General features: G+C 31.1%; 1 protein-coding gene across 11 annotated transcripts in view; it reads left to right on the forward strand.

Annotated features, from left to right (window-relative positions):
* The window catches only part of NFAT5 (nuclear factor of activated T cells 5), a gene marked incomplete at its 5' end in the record, with an annotated part of 220,110 nt that overhangs the window by 163,589 nt on the left and 37,095 nt on the right, over positions 1 to 19,426 (forward strand). For 7 of the 11 annotated variants that reach the window (XM_082436144.1, XM_082436147.1, XM_082436148.1 and 4 more), the window contains 3 exons: positions 10,324 to 10,882; positions 15,659 to 15,851; positions 17,913 to 18,103. In XM_082436144.1, the coding sequence (XP_082292270.1) occupies positions 10,324 to 10,882; positions 15,659 to 15,851; positions 17,913 to 18,103 (943 nt within the window). Of the gene's footprint in view, positions 1 to 4,502; positions 4,616 to 9,808; positions 9,871 to 10,323; positions 10,883 to 10,917; positions 12,623 to 15,658; positions 15,852 to 17,912; positions 18,104 to 19,426 lie in introns of those variants that run through there. The other 4 variants (XM_082436145.1, XM_082436154.1, XM_082436153.1 and 1 more) reach the window with 3 other exon arrangements.

The following is a 19,426-nucleotide window of genomic DNA, read 5'->3' on the forward strand; positions in this document are numbered from 1 at the left end:
TAGCATCATGTTTATTAGTTTATATCAAAATATTTTGCTAAGGTAATTATTTCAGTTTTCTTTAAAATTTTTTAATTCTAATTCTTGAAATAAACAATGAATTAATCAAACCATAGGTTTTATAATTCAGCCAGAGAATCTTCGGAATAACTAGTTAGTAATTCTTTTGTTGTTTGTTTTCATAAAGTTGTTATTTTACTTTCAGGAATTATATATTAGTCCTGTTCAGGAATAATATAATCTCAGTACATGAATACTTGGTAGCAGATTTTAACATGTATGGGTATATACACTAATAAAGCACATACAAAAGTTTTTAAAGGCTGTAATTAAAGTTAATAATTTTACATCAAGTGATCCATATAATAAACTTTTCTGTTGGAAGAGACTTATTAAATAGTGCTTTGAATTTTATGCTTACAGCAAGTACCTAACAGGTATTTTCTATACTGAAAGAACTTAACTGTGTGCTATTTACACTATAGGAGAGGACACTAGAGAACTAAATAATGTCCTATAATCAAAGAACAGCTATGCTTTAATTTATTGGGTTGGCCAAAAAGTTCATTTGGGGTTTTCATACATAGGATGTTACAGAAAAACTCGAATGAACTTTTTGGCCATCCCAATACTTCAGACACCTTAATCACCTAAATTAAAATCATAGGAATTTGTAGACCATCCGTAACAACAAAACTATACAAAAACTGAGTTGAAGAAAATATAAGCTATCATTTTTGAGTTCCTACTATGTGATAGGAATTGTACTAGACAATTTACATATCATCATATCTCAATCCTTCCAGGCACAAGATACCTCTCTTCTTTCCCACTAAGGTCTAAGTTCTTTTCTCCTTGCCATTATACTTTAGGGAATTTAGCATAATGTTCTGTCATTTCAATTAGGGAAACACAAGATCCTGGACTAGGCAGTGTGTAGGATATTGAGTTGAAAAAGCCATACCCCTTCTTCTCTTCTGCAAGTTTCAGGATCTACAAGATAGGAATATTATTTCTAGAAGAATATAAATTTTTTTATAAAAGTTATTTACAGCAACAGAGTACTTAGCTCATTGAATTTATTGTAACTTGTTTACTAGTGTTAGAAGATATTTGCAGTTATGTAATTCTTATTTTCTTGAGTTGACTAAATTTAAGGAGCAAATTTGCCTTTGACTGCTCTCCTGGGTTAACTAGGTTAACACATTTCAGAATTTTGGCCATTTATGTAGTATATATTCCGAAGATTAAACCCAAAGCCCATTAACAGGAAAAGTAATTCACCTATGTAACCTACATACTGATGTTGTGAGCTGAAGTGTGAATTGATCTTGGTTCTTCCATATGGTCATTCCTACTTTTCCTGGAAAACTGGACCACTTCCAGAAGGAAGTCAGATCCTAGCTACAAACATGTTGCCAAGTAAGCAACATGTTTAAAAACTCTACTCCTCATTCTGACTTTTAAAATTACATAGTAAATCTAAATACATACATTTATACATATAGAAATATGTGTGTATGTATGTATGTATAGATGTATACTACTAACATCTGCGTTATTAGAATGGAAAGCATCAGCAAACTTGGGCCATGATGGTTAATTCAGAAACAATTACCAATTCAGGAGACTATCCATATTATAAATTTTCACTGACAAAAAAAGTACGCATGGCCTATTAATGGTTTATTCCCTAAATGTTTACCTTTTTTGGTCCTCTTACTAATTTTTAGCAACTTTTATAAATATTGTGATTTTTTCATTTTCTGGTAGAATAAGCAGATTTTTATATTACCCTAGTCTATAGAATAGCATTTTAAAACTGCACACAGATTCTCAGCCATTCATAGACAAATTACATACATCAAATAGACACAATTTCTTTTTTTATGTATGTGTTTTGTAGAATTTCACATTAAGAAATTAATGCATAGAAGTGGGCTTACTTTTTTTATGCTACCAATAAGATTGATAATAAGCAAAAAGTATTGCCATAACGAATTGTTTTATAATAATTAGTTGTATAAATAATAGTAATAAAGTTGTATAAAAACACTCCAGCTGGGACTGGAGTGAGGGGAATTGATTAGGGTAGGATACAACAAAAGACTTCACCTGTTTCTGTGACATTATTTCTCTTTTCCCATATGTGAAATATAATAAAATTAGCATGAGCTTTGGAATCATAAAGACCTAATTTGAATCTGATTGCTATCATATCATTTCTATCATATAGACAGAATCTTGTGGAAGTTCAGTAAATTTCTCGTATTACCCCTGTAAGTAGACAGTAACAACAACTTTTTCTTAAGGTTATTATGAAGGTAAATATGTAAAATACTTAATACTGCCTGATAATCAGTGATCTTTTGGTAAACATTGACCTCCCTCCCACATGGATTTCTCCTTTCATTTGTTAGTAAGGTTTTAAAAAATAGATCTTATTTTTATAAAAACAAGTTTTTTAGCTTTATTTTGCTTCTTTCTTTCCATTCTCAGTCTGTTTTTTACCTCATTTTGAAGTTTTGCATATCAGACAACACATGGGCCATGGGATTTCCTTTCTGACTTACTCTTTAATGTTGACACTCTCTCACTAGGAGCCCTTGTAAATAAAAGAAGCATTGCTAGAGGATGATGAATCATAGGGAGAACAGACACTTCCCAAAGGGACGATTCTGTAAAGTTGACTGATTAAGTATTCTTCCTAGAATTCTCTTCCCACTTTTTAAAAAATGAAATGATAAAGTTGCGTGATCAATTATCAGAACTTCTAGTAGAGCAATTTATGACTTCTGTTTTTTGTCTAGACATTTTATCTACATTTGGGTCTAATGTACACTGTAATCCAGATCCAGTTGTAAAACCATTCTGAATTATTATATCAGAAGATTTTAATGATACAAATACTATTTTCCCTTTTTTGGTCACCTCTAAAAAAGAAGAAATATGAAGACATTGGACTAGAGTTGGCAGGAATGCCTTTATTATTTAATCTAAACTATTTTAAAATGTATTATATGATAAAGCATTGAAGTGACCTTCAAATAGCATCCCTCAGAACTGTTTTTTCTCTCCAGTTCTTAAGTTAATGTGGTGGTAATCTCTCTTTTTGTCTTAAAGTAAACATTACCTTTCAAGTAGTATAATTGCTGTCTTTTTGTTAAAAAAAACCCTGTTCTTCCTGGGATCTTTGACAACAATAAATGTAGTCATCAGCTAATATAGTTATTCCCTTTTTTGTTTAAGTAATTTGAGAGTGAGGATTCTTTCTGGGTTTTTTAGTCTCTTCACCCAGTATCTGTGACTGATGCTACCCTGTAGTACTTAAATCACTGGATCATAGAAAGCATCTTTCTCTTCTAAGAGGAAAGGATTTAAAAAACAAATTGTGTAATATGTACCTAGTACCTATTTTACACTGTGATTAAATACTTAGGGTTGAATAGGACAAAATATATATTTAAAACATTGCTCTCACTGTCAGGACACTTACAAATTTTGTAAGCATTTTATTTTTCAGGAAACATTCTTTAATAAATACTCTGTGAATGTTTATTAATGACACTCAGACAAGGTAAAAATAATTATTTTAGGAGAATTTAGATTAAAAGCGGGAGAGTAATTATTGTGTAGTATTAGATCTATGACTGGCAGTTTGATGGACTGGAGGAGAGAAAGATGGTCTCTAGTAAATCAGTAACAACCCTTTCAGCTTCAGCAATAGTGCTAATTATTTTTTTTTAATAGAGCCTCTAGGATCAAACGTTTTATGCACAGTAACATATCTAATTTGAAAGTGTAAATTAGGACTTCCCTGGCAGTCCAGTTGTTAAGATGCCTCACTTCCAATGCAGGGGCAAGAGTTTGATCCCTGGTCAGGGAACTAAGATCCCATGCTGTGTGGCATGGCCAAAAATTTTTAAAAAATTTTAAAAAGTGTAAATTAGTAACTTTTTTGGAGGGGGTGGGATGTGGAAGTGTTTGGAAGTTGGCCTGAGAAATGAAACTACTCTTTTGCTGGTAAAATGTAGATATTTTTTACTGCTTGAGTGTATTGGTCAGAACATATCGTCTTACACTCTTTAAGGGAATTTGGGTAAGGACACAGTTTAAAAACACCTAGAGAGAACATTCTGGCTTATGGATTAGATTGCATTAGTAAGCAGGAGAACAAATTGGTGAATATGAGTTAACAAAAATTTTGAATAAGAAATTTACCCACATGCATTTATTTGGATGTTAATAATTTAATTTTTTAAAGTTTGTTTTAAAACGTTGCTTATTGTAGCATGTAAACTTATGTTGGGTGGGAAAAGTACAAATGGGAAATTGGAACTGTTTTAAACATGTAAATTAAATGATCGACCCTACAATTTTTGTTTTTTGGTTTTTTTGTTTTGTTTTTATTTTTGTTTTTTGGTAAAGTAATCTGGATTGCTTATTTTATATGCTGGGATGCTAGTTGTTTTTTCTATTAATACACTTAACTTGCATTCTAGCTTCGCCATTCAGAGACAGGCATCGTGTGGTGGGTTGTGTGACAGTGTCTGTCAATAGTGAAGACAAATAGTGCCAGAGACATTTAACCCATCCAATCTCACCCAGGGTATAGGTCGGTCTCGTTTTCAGACTTCTTCTTAAGTCTTTTTTCTTTCTTTCTTTCTTCCTTCCTTCCTTTCTTTTTTTGTTTCTAAATAGTGGATTGATACTGATTGAAACTAAAACTTTTTTGTAAAGTTTTAAACTTTACATTAATATTATAAGAAGAAGAAGAAGAAAAGTAGAAAACGAAGGTTGGCATGTAAGGTGTTGACAAAGCAGGTTTGCAGCCACTTTGTGTGTTCTAGATTTTTCAATCACTTGGCAACGTGAATGTTGGCCTTATAATTTTTTTCTCTCAACGTCTTTCTTCTTTGATCTGAAAATATGTTCTTGTATCTGGTGACTTTTATCAGACAAATGTTTAGATTTGAAGTCATTGTTACCAGTAAGAAAAATGGAAATACTTAAAAAGAATTACTGAGGCTGAATAGTAAGGGTTTTAGACTAGAAATTGTTTCCAAATGATCTGTGTTGATTTTTATTATTATTTTCTGAACAGTCAGTAGTTTACTCCCTCTCCGTTCCACTATTGGTTCACTTAGCACACTTGCAAATTTTTACAGCTTTTTTAAGGTAACTCAACTGATTTTGCACTTATGTTGAGAAGTTATAAAATATAAGTGCATATTTAAATGCTAGGGACCACATTTTTATCTTGGAAGCTTAGTTAAATGTCATTTCTGTCATATTTTTTTAAATCAGTGAAAGGTATTTGTTTCTTTTGAGGACTTTAAAGAATGTTTCTAATTTCAAAGCTTTCTATTAAAAGTTTAGTTAGTTCCACATAAAGTATCATCTCTTTTTTGTGGTATTTAAAGCACTAAAATGATAATGCTAATTTAAATAATTTCTCGTTTACAAATCTAGAACTAATAGTTCTTAATTTTAAAATACAGTTTAAGAAAGCAGTTTATAAACTATACATGGGTTTCTGTATGTGGTACCATTTAAAACTCCATTTTCATCTTTCCAATCAAATTAATAATCTAGTTGACCCTTGAACAACACGGGGTCAAGGGGGGTAGGGGTACTGTCCCTTAGCACAGTCAAAAATCCATGTATTACTTACTTTGCACTCATCCCTCCTTATCCTTGGCTCTGCATCCACAGATTCAAGCAACCACAAGTTGCATAGTGCTGTAGTATGTATTTATTAAAAAGAATTTGTGAATAAGTGGACCCACGCAGTTCAAACCTGTGTTGTTCAAGGGTAAACTGCACTTGCAAATTCTGTAATATCCAGGAAGATATTATCAGCTATTCTTTTTATCCCAAGTGCTTTGAATATTTATAGTGAACCTTAATGATTACATCAATTCTTGAAAGAAGCCAAATATACAGTTTAAGTTCACCATCATTACTGGCATTTGGCCTAGTAATTGGCTACTGCCAATTAATAAATCTAATAAATCTAAAATTTTTATATTTAGATACAGAACACTATAGATGTGATGCTTTTCTTCACTTATAAATTTAAAAATTATTCTTTTGAGCTTATAAATTTCTGTCAGTAAGTTATAAAAATGGTCTATCAGTTTTCTCTTTGGTGTTGCTGTGCTCTCTGTGGTCACAGAAAAAGCTATGGAAAAATAAAATTCTTTTTGGGGACTTCCCTGGCGGTCCAGTGGTTAAGACTTCGCCTTCCAATACAGGTGCGGGTTCGATCCCTGGTCTGGGAGCTAAGATCCCACATGCCTCGTGACCAAAAAAAAACCCAAAACAAAAAACAGAAGCGATATTGTAACAAATTCAATAAAGACTTAAAATATGGTCCACATCAAAAAAAAAAAAAGAAAGAAAAATCTTATAAAAATATAAAAAAATAATAAAATTCTTTTAAGTTCAAAGATAAGTTTTTTCATAAAAGAAATAATCAATAAAAATTTATTCACACATTACTTAGGTGAGAAAATAATTTTAAGAGGAAGAAACTTTCAACTTTCTGAAGGATTGGTAAGGGATTTAAAAAACAAATTATAAGGTTATAAAATAGAATACATTATGACTATTCTGCTTGGTGAGAAAATGAAAGCAATTATTAAAACATTTTTATGCTGGAGTTTTTTATTTTAATAAGCAGCAATTAAACATAGTCTCTACATTCCTAACAGATAAAGATGGACATTCAAAACCAAAAAGGGATGGGAGGGGTAGTTAGCATATTTTGTTTATAAAGGAATATATAGAGGAGGCAGGATTACATTAGCATTTTAATTCTATGGAATGTCAGTTAAGCTATTTCTTGAAATTTAATAATATATAGATTAAAACGTTTTTGTAAATATTTTAAGAACATTTCTAATATTCCCAGGAATTCACTGTGCTTTTCTGGGAATGCTTGGAAATGACAAATTACTGTTTAGAAATCTAAAATGTTCTTGCTATTATTTTATGCATTTACTTTTTAATAGATAATATTAAGAATTTGTTATTTTTAGTGAATTTATGGATTAATACACAAGTAGGTAATTTGGCTTATGTATGTTTCAAGAAAGAAAGTTATTAGCGCATTCTTTGTAGAAATAGTGAGTAGTTACCATTAAACTCTTAAGTTACTTCTGAACCTTCCCTGTATCAGTTAATGCTATTATAGTAAGGTATAAATCTTTTTTTTTTTTTAACCTGATATGTGTCCATTATGAACACATTGGTACATTTATTTACCAGTTTAACTTTAATGTAACTCAACATACGTATCAAATATTGGCTTCTCATAAATCAATTTAATTAAAAAATTGAATTTTTACTACATGCAAGTCATAGTATGTTAGGTGTCAGGAGGGTCTAAGATGAGAAAGATGTTGTCCATACTCTCTAGGGGCCCATAGTTCTTATCCCTTATTACTTCACCACCTCACCTGGCATTATTAATGCACTTAGGTGATGTCTTGCTAACCAGAATGTAACATGCTTATGTGAAGGGTTTTATACACCATTTTCATCATCATCAGAGGGATAATGATACTATTGTAAAGAGTTTTATAGTTTTAAAAAATTTGTCTTATATTCATTATATTCTTAAAATGAGTAGAACTTTTGTAATTTAGGATCAAACTGAGGTAACCTTTAAAAAGTAATTTTTTTAAAATTAAATGATACTACTGTCTTTTGACAGAGTTTATGTTTTCAGCTTTATAGTTTTGTGCTAATGAACTTTTTTATTTAGTAAGTATATCCAGGAAACTGCAGGTAAAATATTCATAATGTGTGTTAGGTGTCAAAGGAAAATGTATAGAATATTTTAACTTATGTAGGGTATGAGATCACAGTTTGGCATACCTGTCCCAGAACAGATATTTATGTACAGTTATATCAATTGGGTTTTATAACCATGATTTTTAAATAAGATTTGCAAGATAAAAATCACACATACTTCAAAGAGCAATGCTAGGTTATATCTTGCATATTAAATTCATAAATATATAACTTGCTTTTGAGTTCATGATTACATTTCACCTAACTTTCCGTCTGTCATGGACAGGGATCCCTGAGATGTTCATATTCTGCATTCTCATGTGCATGGTACTTAGATTCAAAAAGAGTGGGTGGGGGAAAGCTGCTTTATAGAAATACAAGTTCACAGAATTCATGCTGCATGCTTTGTGTGTTCCACTGCAAATACTGCATGCTGCATACTTGTATTTCTCTGAAAATGATGAACATAGGCTCATACACACAAAGACGTTTAGTTTCTTTTTTGCCAATAGTTGGAACAGATGGAGGAATGTTAGACATAATACCTTCTCTATTTTTTCTAAAATGAATTCTGTAATATTTTTCAAAAAATAAGGAAAAACCTTGTTATTTAAACCCAAAGTGGCTACAAATCAGCTCTTAAACTGTCACTGACATTAGTATCTAGATTTTGTAGTTTTTACAAATCTTTTAAAATATTTATTTACTAAGAAAACATTGCATTAATGCATGATACGAAATTGATAAAAAATTTTTCTTTAAATTGGAATGCAGTTTAAAGTGACTGAATTTTCCAATTTCAGCTACTGCATTTGACAAGGATACAAACTGGAAAATGGAACTGGTATCATCTAAATGCTCTAAGTGCTTTAACTCATGGTAGTTGAGAAAAATCTTTCCATGTGGCATTATGTAGATTTCATTATTGATGGCTAATATTAATAACTGTGCTCTTCAGCCTTGACAGCAATGAAAAATTGTGGGTGAATTTAGTTCTTTCAAATGATTTAAGTGTTTTGGTGCATGTTTTCAATTTAAAAATAGATCTTTGGCACTTGGCTTTTGATTATCAAAACACTGGCATTCTGACATTTCACTCTTTATATAATTGATGTGGATGTTGCAGTTCCAATAACTGCACATCACAGTTTTAAGTTTATCACACCACTTTAAAACAGTAGCATACATGGCTATAGATAAAAATTAATTTTAGATTTAAACATATTTTTAGTTGTTTGGCACGTTACCTATTTTCATTTTTGTATGTGTTTATGATTGTAAACCTTTCCTTATCTTATACAAGATAAAATTGTATAGGACTGATAACTTCCAACTTTAACATTATTAGTGTGCCTCTTGATATTATGTTGTTAAGGGTTTAGTAGTAGTATTTTTCAATGAGTTGTTACGCCAGTTGCCACACATTTTGAAAAGATCTACTTTTGACTTTTTTTGTTAGGCATAATAGGTAAATGGTTTTATAAAAAACCTTTTTATAAGAACTAATTCTGGTTCTCTCCAGAGATTTTTTTCTGTTTAACTCTTTTTTGTTAGGCTTCAGCCAATAAAATTTACTGTTACTCATCTGAAGAAATTCCCTTAATAGTTAAAATCAAGGAGGCCTTTTAAAGAGAGAGGAAATGGACAGTGGTAACCAATTGCCAATAAGAAAAATCCATCTAATAATACGTCTTTCTTCTGTTTTTCATTCTGCCATAAAGGATGGATTTATTTATTTTAGAGATCATGGTTTTGAACTGCCACTTCCAACTTCTGGAGACCCTCAGTGGTTAACTTGCTTATCTTCTACAGCCCAGCATGTTCCAAATCAAACCTTCTTCACTTTTATTCTTGTAGATTTTAAAACAATCATAGTGACGGTACCAGTTCCATTTTGCCTCCAATTCAGTTGATTATATATTTTTTCTATTTATTTCTCATTTTATAATTGATATCTGGAATAATCAGCAGCTCTTTTCTCATTTATTTTCTCATATTTTTATTCCAGGATTTGCCTCTGAAGCAGGGAGTGTCTGCATTAAAAATGACCTGTAGTTCTCTGCTTCATAGGTTAGAAACTTATTTTAATATTTTGTGGCTAAGCACAGTCCCACTTTTCAAATTCTATAATGAATTATTTAATTGGCATTGAATGTGGACCACAAGCATATATTTCATATTGGGGTTTTTTTTTTATTATTTTAAATGATTAAAATTCAGTGGAACTATCCAGCTGAGGCAATAAAAGCTTTGTTTTTGCTTTACAGCTTAAAACATTAAATTAGATTTTTAAAAATCTATCAATTATAACACAAGTAAAATAATGCTATTTGGGCATTTTTAAAAATTGCATTTTTTAGGCCTTATATTGCTTGAAGCATTTATATTCGAAAACTTAACCAAATTCCAACTATTCATTTTGGGGAAAAACAATCAGTTCACAAATCACATTTTCAATGGGACTGCTAGCCAGCATAGGTGAAAACATGTATAGTGTATTTACTCTTAAATTGTACACTGCAGATGCTTCTTCAGCTCCCTCCTCTTCCTCCATGGGCGGTGCTTGCAGCTCCTTTACCACCTCTTCCAGCCCTACCATTTATTCTACCTCAGTCACCGACAGCAAGGCTATGCAAGTGGAGAGCTGCTCCTCAGCCTTGGGGGTAAGTAACCGAGGGGTAAGTGAAAAGCAGTTAACCAGTAACACAGTTCAGCAGCATCCATCAACACCGAAGAGGCACACAGTCTTGTACATCTCACCACCACCTGAGGACTTGCTGGATAACAGTCGGATGTCCTGCCAGGATGAGGGGTGTGGATTGGAATCTGAGCAGAGCTGCAGTATGTGGATGGAGGATTCCCCCTCCAACTTCAGTAATATGAGCACCAGTTCCTACAATGATAACACTGAGGTACCTCGTAAATCACGAAAACGAAATCCAAAGCAGAGGCCGGGGGTCAAACGACGAGATTGTGAAGAATCTAATATGGATATATTTGATGCCGACAGTGCCAAAGCACCTCACTATGTGCTTTCTCAGCTTACCACGGACAACAAAGGCAACTCAAAAGCAGGAAATGGGTTGGTATTCACATTTTTTTAAAGTTCTCTCACCATTATGCAAAACAAAAAAATAAATCATTCCTCATTTTTCTTAATTGCTCAGCTCAAGTTTGCATCTAAAGCAAAGATACTAGTATTATCATTGAAATAACATGAAAATTTTAACTTAAAATTATCAGGTTTCACTAGAGAAGAAAATAAAATACCGGTAGATTTTACCAATAGTTATCTTAGTATGGGTATGATTTAGTAGAAAATGAAAATAATCTGTTTAGAAATAATTTTTTAATTTCAAATGGACTGATACTTTAAAAGAATTTTAAAATATTTTTATTCATAGAAATAACTAGTGATGCAATGACTCCAGCTAAAACAAACATTTACAGAGGGCTAGTTTGTATTCCCTTTCACGTTGTCTCCCCATATGATTCAGTCATTTTCCATTTTTATGAAGATTTTAGACTTTATTTCCCTTTTTTCTTTTATTTGATGAAAACAAGAAAAACTAAATTGATAGTTTGATTATCGACTTAGATTCATGTATTTATTTTAAGCTTTTTCTTTAATGTATTATGCCAATTCAGCATTTTTTAAAAAATAAATGTATCACTTTTTTTTTTTCTGTGATTCTGGGTTATATATCTAAAGGGTGATAGAACAGGATCATGGTGCCTGTTTGAGTTTTCATTCATCTCTGCCAGTTCACAACACTCACTAAATATATTTCAATAGCTGTATTACAGAATATTCACTTCTGAAGTACAGAATACTATGACTTATTTTTAACTTTCTAATTCCTTTAATACTTTTATTGTAACATTTAATTGCTAGACTTTTGATTAGATTTTCCTACAGTATAGTCAACATAGTTTGATAGAATTTAACTCACTGGATCTTGAGAGATTACTTTTTTGGGTGGCAGGGTATGTATGGTCCTTTAGTTGACCCAGGATCTCCTACAATTTCAGGTTGTCACAGAATATGATGGAGATGCTTTTGATTGTTTCACTATTTGATTACATCATTGGTATATTTTAAGTTAAAAATCTGGTTGAGAGTTATAGAGAATATTCTTAATGTGTATTAAACTTGTCCTTAAATATTTTCTCAGTATATTTTTAAAGTAATATCTACCATTTAAGTAATGATTATTCTATACTACTTTCTTCTCTACTTTCATTTAAAACTCCTTTGGGGTGATAATAGTAAATTAAAATGCACATTTAAATATTTTTCATTTTTAGAAAGTCCAGATTAGGAAATTATCTAAAAGAAAACAACATATACCCTTTCCTAAAGTGTTGCCATTAGCAGAGTCAACAATATCTGTAGAACTGTTACCTATAGAAAAATGCTCTGAAATGCAGTAGCACAGATTTAAAAGGCTCATATGTGTCTATCATTAAATACAGGTATGTGTTTATTCGGGCTTCTGTGGAGAAAGTGTTTTTTTTTTTTTTTTAAGTTCCGTAAGAGAGATTTTCATTTTTATACTGAAATAAATGTTAAAGTTCAGAATGAAGAACAAATAAAATTTTGACTTACAGTTAGTCAACACACATGATTTGCAGTTGCTGTTAAAGAGATATTTTGACCTCCATCTTTTCTGCTTCTGCTTTTGTATGATAGATATATCTTAGAAATGATTTGAGGTTACCCAGGGAAAGTATAATAACATTTGTCAAGACAAAATCTCTCATGAAATAATTCATGGAACAGAAACTCATCAAGCAGCAGAAGAAATGTCCAGCTTCTTAGGTAATGGAAAAATATTTGACACTAGCATATGAAAATGATAGAAGAATTTTAAACTTTGAATTTATAAGAACTATATTAAGGAAAGGATAAAACCATATATAAATATAGAAAAATAGGCCTTTGAAAACAATCGTTAAGGGGATCTCAAACTAAAGTTCTATGTTCTTCAATAAGAAAGATGTTAGAAACATGAAAGAAATTTTGCCATAAAATTTCTATTTATATAATGCTAAATTATAGAAAATGTACCCTCAAATATGTTGAGTACAGCAGTTTTTATTGATCTTCAAGATGGAAATAGCATTTTTTTTTTTTTTTTTTTTGGGGACAGGTGAGAGGGAAATAGCATTTTTATATAAATAAAATGTTATATGAAAGAGTTTATTAAGAGAACAAAATCATTTTTTAAAAACTACTCAGTATTTAAACATTCCTAGCCATATTTTTCTTAAATTCTTCACCTAAATGTCCTGAGAATTAGTAGCCAATGTCTCTTTAGATATTCCTAGAAATTAAGATATGATGTCACCTGCACGTGAAACCTGTTTTAGGCATTTTATAGTGAAAATTATTTTTGTGACAGGCAACCAGAAGGATGTGCAGCACAAAGGAATTAGTGTCATTTTAAGTTCTGAATAGAATATTCCAAGACAGTGGATTTTCTTTTTAGATAGTCACTTAGAAGTAAAATCCCATACAATTAGCTGCTATTTTCTTGTTTTTTCCTTAAGCCATAATGCTTTAAAAATTAGTAATTTGAATGACTGCTTTTCTAAGAATTAGTTGATGTTTTTATTGTTTTACACAGGTAGGGATCTAAATATGTATGTATTCCATTTTTACATTTAAGCCTAGAGAATAAAGTTAATGTTAAGGGCTTTTAAAAGTATCATTTCAGAAATTATTTGATTACATGTGCTATTCTTCTTTAAGCCATAATGTGTATACTTTATCAACTTAAAGTTTTCATCCCAAGTGAAATATTTTGTTTTATTGAAATAGTAAAACTCAATATCATCTATTTACCCTCATAAATATTAGCTTGGCCAGCATAAATGAATACAAAAGCCACATCTTGCCAAATTAATGATATGCTAAATTTTCCTTATTTTTCAGACTAAAGTGTTCCCTTTTCTATTATAAAATTAATAGATATTAATTACAAACATTTGAAAAATGCAGAAAAATAGAAGAAAATAAATAACCTATAATCTAATAAATCAATACAACTATTAGATTTTGCTGTTTTTTCTTTTAGTCCCTTTCAGTGCATATTTAGGGAATGTTTTTACATAGTTTAAGTAAGTGAATATTTTTGCTTTGATTTTTTTTAATGAGTATAAAACAGTATCATTATAGAATTTTGTATGCAAAGTACTACACATTGTATTCAGTGCAAATATTTGAATTTCTACCCAGAATGATGAAAAAATAGGATTTATTGCCCTTTGTTCTGACTTTGACTTGATACTTTTGTTCATAGAATTTATTCTTCCAGGGCCTTTTAAATTACTTACACAGGTAATCTTTGACTTAATTATGTCAAACTTCATCAACAAGTTTGCCTTCATCAACAAATACTTTTTCAGCCTCTTTTGTTTCAGGAATTGTGCAAGGTTTAGGGAATATGAAGATGATTGAGCAAAGTACTTCCCTTCAGAACCCTTCCCTCTCACCCAGTCAGTCTTACTGCAAACCTTACTGCATCCTAGCCATGGATTCACCCCAATCCCAAATTCCATTGAGAGCATAGCCTTTTCTCTCTTTATTATTGATGACTGAGTCAACAACTTGGTTAGAAATGAAGAGGTAAACATTAGAGCTGCTTAAGATTTAAGGCTACTTAGCCACCATTGCTCCTCTATGTTTGAAGTCATAATATTTCTCCTAGGACCTGTTTGCTTTTGGACAGGATTTTGTCCACAGTCATCTCTTGGCTCCTTTATTTTCAATGTGAGTGTAAACTTAGGACTGGGAAAGTCATACAGAAAGCATTATAGGCCCTGACTCTATTTTTAAATATACATAGGTAATTTTTAAACTAATAATATTGTTTTCTATTTATTTTTATCACATATTTACAGTACTTCAGATTAAATGTGTTGACCTGAAGTCCTAACCACCATTTGAAATATTTTTCTTTGAACATACATTCTGCATAGCTAATGCATGATATACAAATAAACATTAGAAACCCAATTTAAAAAAATAAGTTAGATTGCCTATCTGTAAAGCCCAGATTATAAATTTTTTATATGCTAAGGGCTTTAATTATTTAATTAATCACAAATTAAAATACTCTGAAAAATTTAACTTCTGGGAAAGATTGTTTAGAGTAAAGCTAATTTCCAAATAAAAATTGAATCACTGATTTTTTTTTTTTTTTTAGTATAATTTTCTCAGTTTGATGTACTGAGGAAAATATCCAAAAGAATATGTACATGTTCCTTCAGTTTCTTTAAGGCCTTTTGTGTTTTTTTGTTTGTTTGTGTCTTTGTGCTACCCCCACTTTTCTTTTGCTTTGTAAGTCCTATTAGAAAATAATAGTAATCTTGTAGCTTTATGTAACACTCACACATATATGTAATTTTTAAACTTTATTTTGAATGAAGTGCAATGTGAAAGGTTATAGTGACATTAGCTATTGTCTTTCCTGTTATTCTTGGTTTATTGCATTCAGTCTTCCTTCCTCCTGCCACACATATGCATTCTTTGTCATCCCTGTCCAACTTTATCACAAAATTTTATTTTCAACTTTTTTTAATTGAAGTATAGTTGATTTACAGTGTTGTGCCAATCTCTGCTATACAGCAGAGTGACTTAGTTATATACATATATACATTCTTTTTAATTACAAAATTTTTAAAGATACTTTACTTATGGAATGTAGTGTCCCTTAGGCTGTCTTTTATTTTGTCAGTAAGATAATCAGTTGTTTTTAATGTTATTGCCTATTCTCTTTCTTCCTTTATCTTAGATGACTTTTGTAGAAAACTCTTTTTGATACTTTATCCACTTTGTGCTTTGACTTCTCAGAACATTGGAAAACCAAAAAGGAACTGGAGTGAAGAAGAGCCCTATGTTGTGCGGACAGTATCCTGTTAAAAGTGAGGGAAAGGAGCTGAAGATAGTTGTACAACCTGAGACCCAGCACAGAGCTCGGTACCTAACTGAGGGTAGTCGTGGCTCAGTAAAGGACAGAACACAGCAAGGCTTTCCTACAGTAAAGGTACTTATTTTAGTTAGCAATATATGAAGAATTTTATCTACTTTTACTTATTATTTTGTTTTTAACCAAAAAAGAGCTGCCTAAAATAAAACTAATAGCTGTGTATATTAGAAATTAAAGTAAAAGTCTGACTGAATTATAGGCCAAATATTATTACTCTGATGTCCTTTGAATTTTAGTTTAAATGAAAGGAGAGATGAAAATGTGTTCTAACAAGTAAAATATATGGCAATCATGAATTATCTTCCCTTTATATTTGACATTGGTAGCAACTGTTTTAGATTCTTCCCAAACCTTATATTTAAGAAGAAATTTTAAAGTGAGTCCAAAGAAATATTGTAGAAATTATCTTGGACTTAGAAAATAAGGTTTTTGAGATGGCTAAAGCAATCAGGACTACTCAACTCAGAAAAGAATTGGTTGATAGGTAACTTAAGTCTTCAGTTTAAAAAACAGGGTATCAGTTGAGTCTTTATCTTTTCAGAACTTAGACTAAAAGAAAAAAGAGGGGGCACTTAAATTTTAGCACCTGGGATACCTTATTAAAAAGACTATTTCTCTTCGAAGACAAACCAAAAGAAGTGGAGTAGGGGATGTTTATTTAACAAATGTTCCTACCCCTTGCAAAATACTAAACAGGGAGGAATTTTGGCTAGTCACATGGTAGATTCTTGTAAATACAGTTTGTGTAAATGTGTTAGTTGAACAATATTTAATTGAACTGCCTTTCGTTTTATACTTGAAAGAAATAATGGTAGAAACTTGGGATCAAGAAGCTTACTCATGACCATTATACAGTTTGTTAATAGTCACATGTACAGTATCATTCCTACCCCTCTACTACTCACCACACCAATCCTTCTTCAGTCCCCCAATCTTAGGACAAGTAACAGGCAAGTGAGAAATTTAAGTTATGCTTTGTATAAATATTTGTCTAACCAGACATTTTGATAGTTTGGTAAATATTTTTAACCTAATTGCTCCGGCTTTAAGTTATGCTTTGTCTAAATACTTGTCTGCAGAAGTAGTTAGATTAATTGCCTGTGATAAGGAGTGAATTGGCTGATCTTAAAAGTTTATTTATTCACTCATTCAGCAAATATCGTACCCTTCTATGTGCCAGACACTGTTCTAAGGTACTGCTAACAGTTTGGGTAGACTGCTTATTTGCTGCTTATTTGACTCATTATGATGATACCCATAGATACAGAGATACAGTTATTCTTGGATAGAAAAGATATATGCGTTTTTTTTAAGCACTTTGATGTGGATTGTACAAGTTATTTTGTGATTTTCTGCATTCTGTATTAGCAGCTTCAGTGTTTACAAACCTTATCAAGAACCAGCATTGGAAACATTTGTTCCCAAGTGTTCTTTTAAATATTTATTTATTCTTCAGCATACAAATTATAATTTAATTTATGAAGGCTTGCTAGAGATCTGTAATGACCCATAGGTCCTGGTTTGAACCAGCAGTTTTTCAGACCATAATGTTTTGGCCCAGGATTTTGTGATGTTGTATATATGTATCTAGTCTATGAAAATGAGCTCCATCCCCCTAGTATTTATATAGCTGCACTTCAAACACTTTCCTACTCAAACAGCTTTAACAGAGTAAAAATTTAGTAGATGTACTCTCATTTGATGATGATAATGATGCCACTAGCACAGTTTAGTGAATTTTCCATTAGTGGTGGTGGTAAATCCTGAGTGACCCACGTGCTTTGGCAGTCCGTAAATTTATAAATACCTTAAAGGATTGTGTATTCATTCTCATCTGGTTGTACAAATTAATTACAAATGATAATTTATCATTAAACATCTAAAATTTTAATTAAAATGTGATTATTGCAGAACTAAAACTTAGAGTTTTCTGCAAAAATTTAGCCAGTTTTCCTTTATGAAAATATTTTACCTCTGTTTTTCTGGAAGACTTGTTATTTCTTTATTGAATCCAGTTATAAATATAATAATATAGGACTTGGTCTTAAATGTTTGATTTTACAATTAGATTATTTGAAATGCTGATTAGTGTTTATGCTCCATGTTATCTCACTCCAGCTGGAAGGCCATAATGAGCCAGTAGTGTTGCAGGTGTTTGTGGGCAATGACTCTGGTCGAGTGAAACCACATGGATTTTATCAGGCCTGCAGGGTAACTGGGCGAAATACAACTCCCTGCAAAGAAGTGGACATTGAAGGCACTACTGTTATAGAAGTCGGCCTTGATCCGAGCAACAATATGACACTAGCGTGAGTACTTAGTAAAAATATTTTTTGTTAATTCATTACACTTTTGCAGTAGGCAGGAAAATTTTTTAGTTTCTGATGTATAAAAGATGTTGAGTATTGTATTAAAATGTTTTAAACATAACAAATAAAAATAATAGTTTATTGCAGAATGGTAATGGGTGAAAACGAACTCTTTTGCCCTTTGCTAGAGAATTCCCATAGTGAAAGACAAGGATATAAAAGGCAGGTGGAATGCTGGCTTTTTGGAAAATAATACAGACTTATATGTTGGAATTAATAATATTAACATTAAAAAATAAAATTACAAACAATTTGATTTGCTTTCCTAAATTCTCTTTTGTTAGTGTTTGCAGTAGAAACTGACAGAGATCATTCATGGTACCTTGACCCATCTTGGTATGAAAAAGCATATTGCTGGTCTAAATTTACCTTCTGTTTCTGTTTTCCTATGTTAAAAAAAAATTATGTCCTGAGACTACCTATTTTTCATCTTATGCATTTTCATTTCCTGAAATATATTAGAAATGATTTAAATTAATTTTTTTTCCTTAATCCTTTTATTAAGGACCTTTAATTCTAATGGTAACCGTAACAGCAGCAAATATTGATATGGGATAGACCTGTTTTGTAATTATCCGTATTGGATAGCTAAAGACTTTTCTCTACTTGGTTTTCAGGTTTGTTTTGTTTTGTTTTGTTTTGTTTGGAAAACCATTTGAATAAGTTAGTAAGAGTATAGTTGGAAAAGGGAAATTTTGAAACATATTTAGTGAAGATTATTTATTTTTAACTTTTGAAATTGTAAAAATAAATGTATATGGTGGAAGATAGGGAGTTACTGATTATAAAAATAGTAATTATTCCTTATAAGTTGAAAATACAGATTAATAAAAATCTCAATAAAATTGAGCAGTAATAAAAAGCTAAAAACATACCCCTCAAACGCCAACTTCCAACTTAATAGAACTAATTACTGTTTTGACATTTATTTTTTCCATCCTTTTTTCTGATGAAATTGCGATGATACTCTACTCACTGCTTTGTAACCTGCTCTTCACTTATCATGAGCATTTTCCCATAACATTAAATATTATTTATAACATATGTTTTAATGGCTGTGCAGCGTTAACATTTTGGGGGGAGACAGTTACTAATTTTTTTCAAGTAAAATCCATTTCTTTATTTTAATATCTGAATTAGGTGCAAAAAGAAAGAGGATAAATTTAATTTTTTAAAGCAAAAATACCTCTTTTAAACCATTACTTATGTTCAGATTTTGAAATAGTGATTTTAATTCTGTACTATTTTTTCCATTATTATTAT

Source organism: Balaenoptera physalus (genome assembly GCF_965194825.1).
Source record: "Balaenoptera physalus genome assembly, chromosome: 19".
Classification (NCBI taxonomy): Eukaryota; Metazoa; Chordata; class Mammalia; order Artiodactyla; family Balaenopteridae; genus Balaenoptera; species Balaenoptera physalus.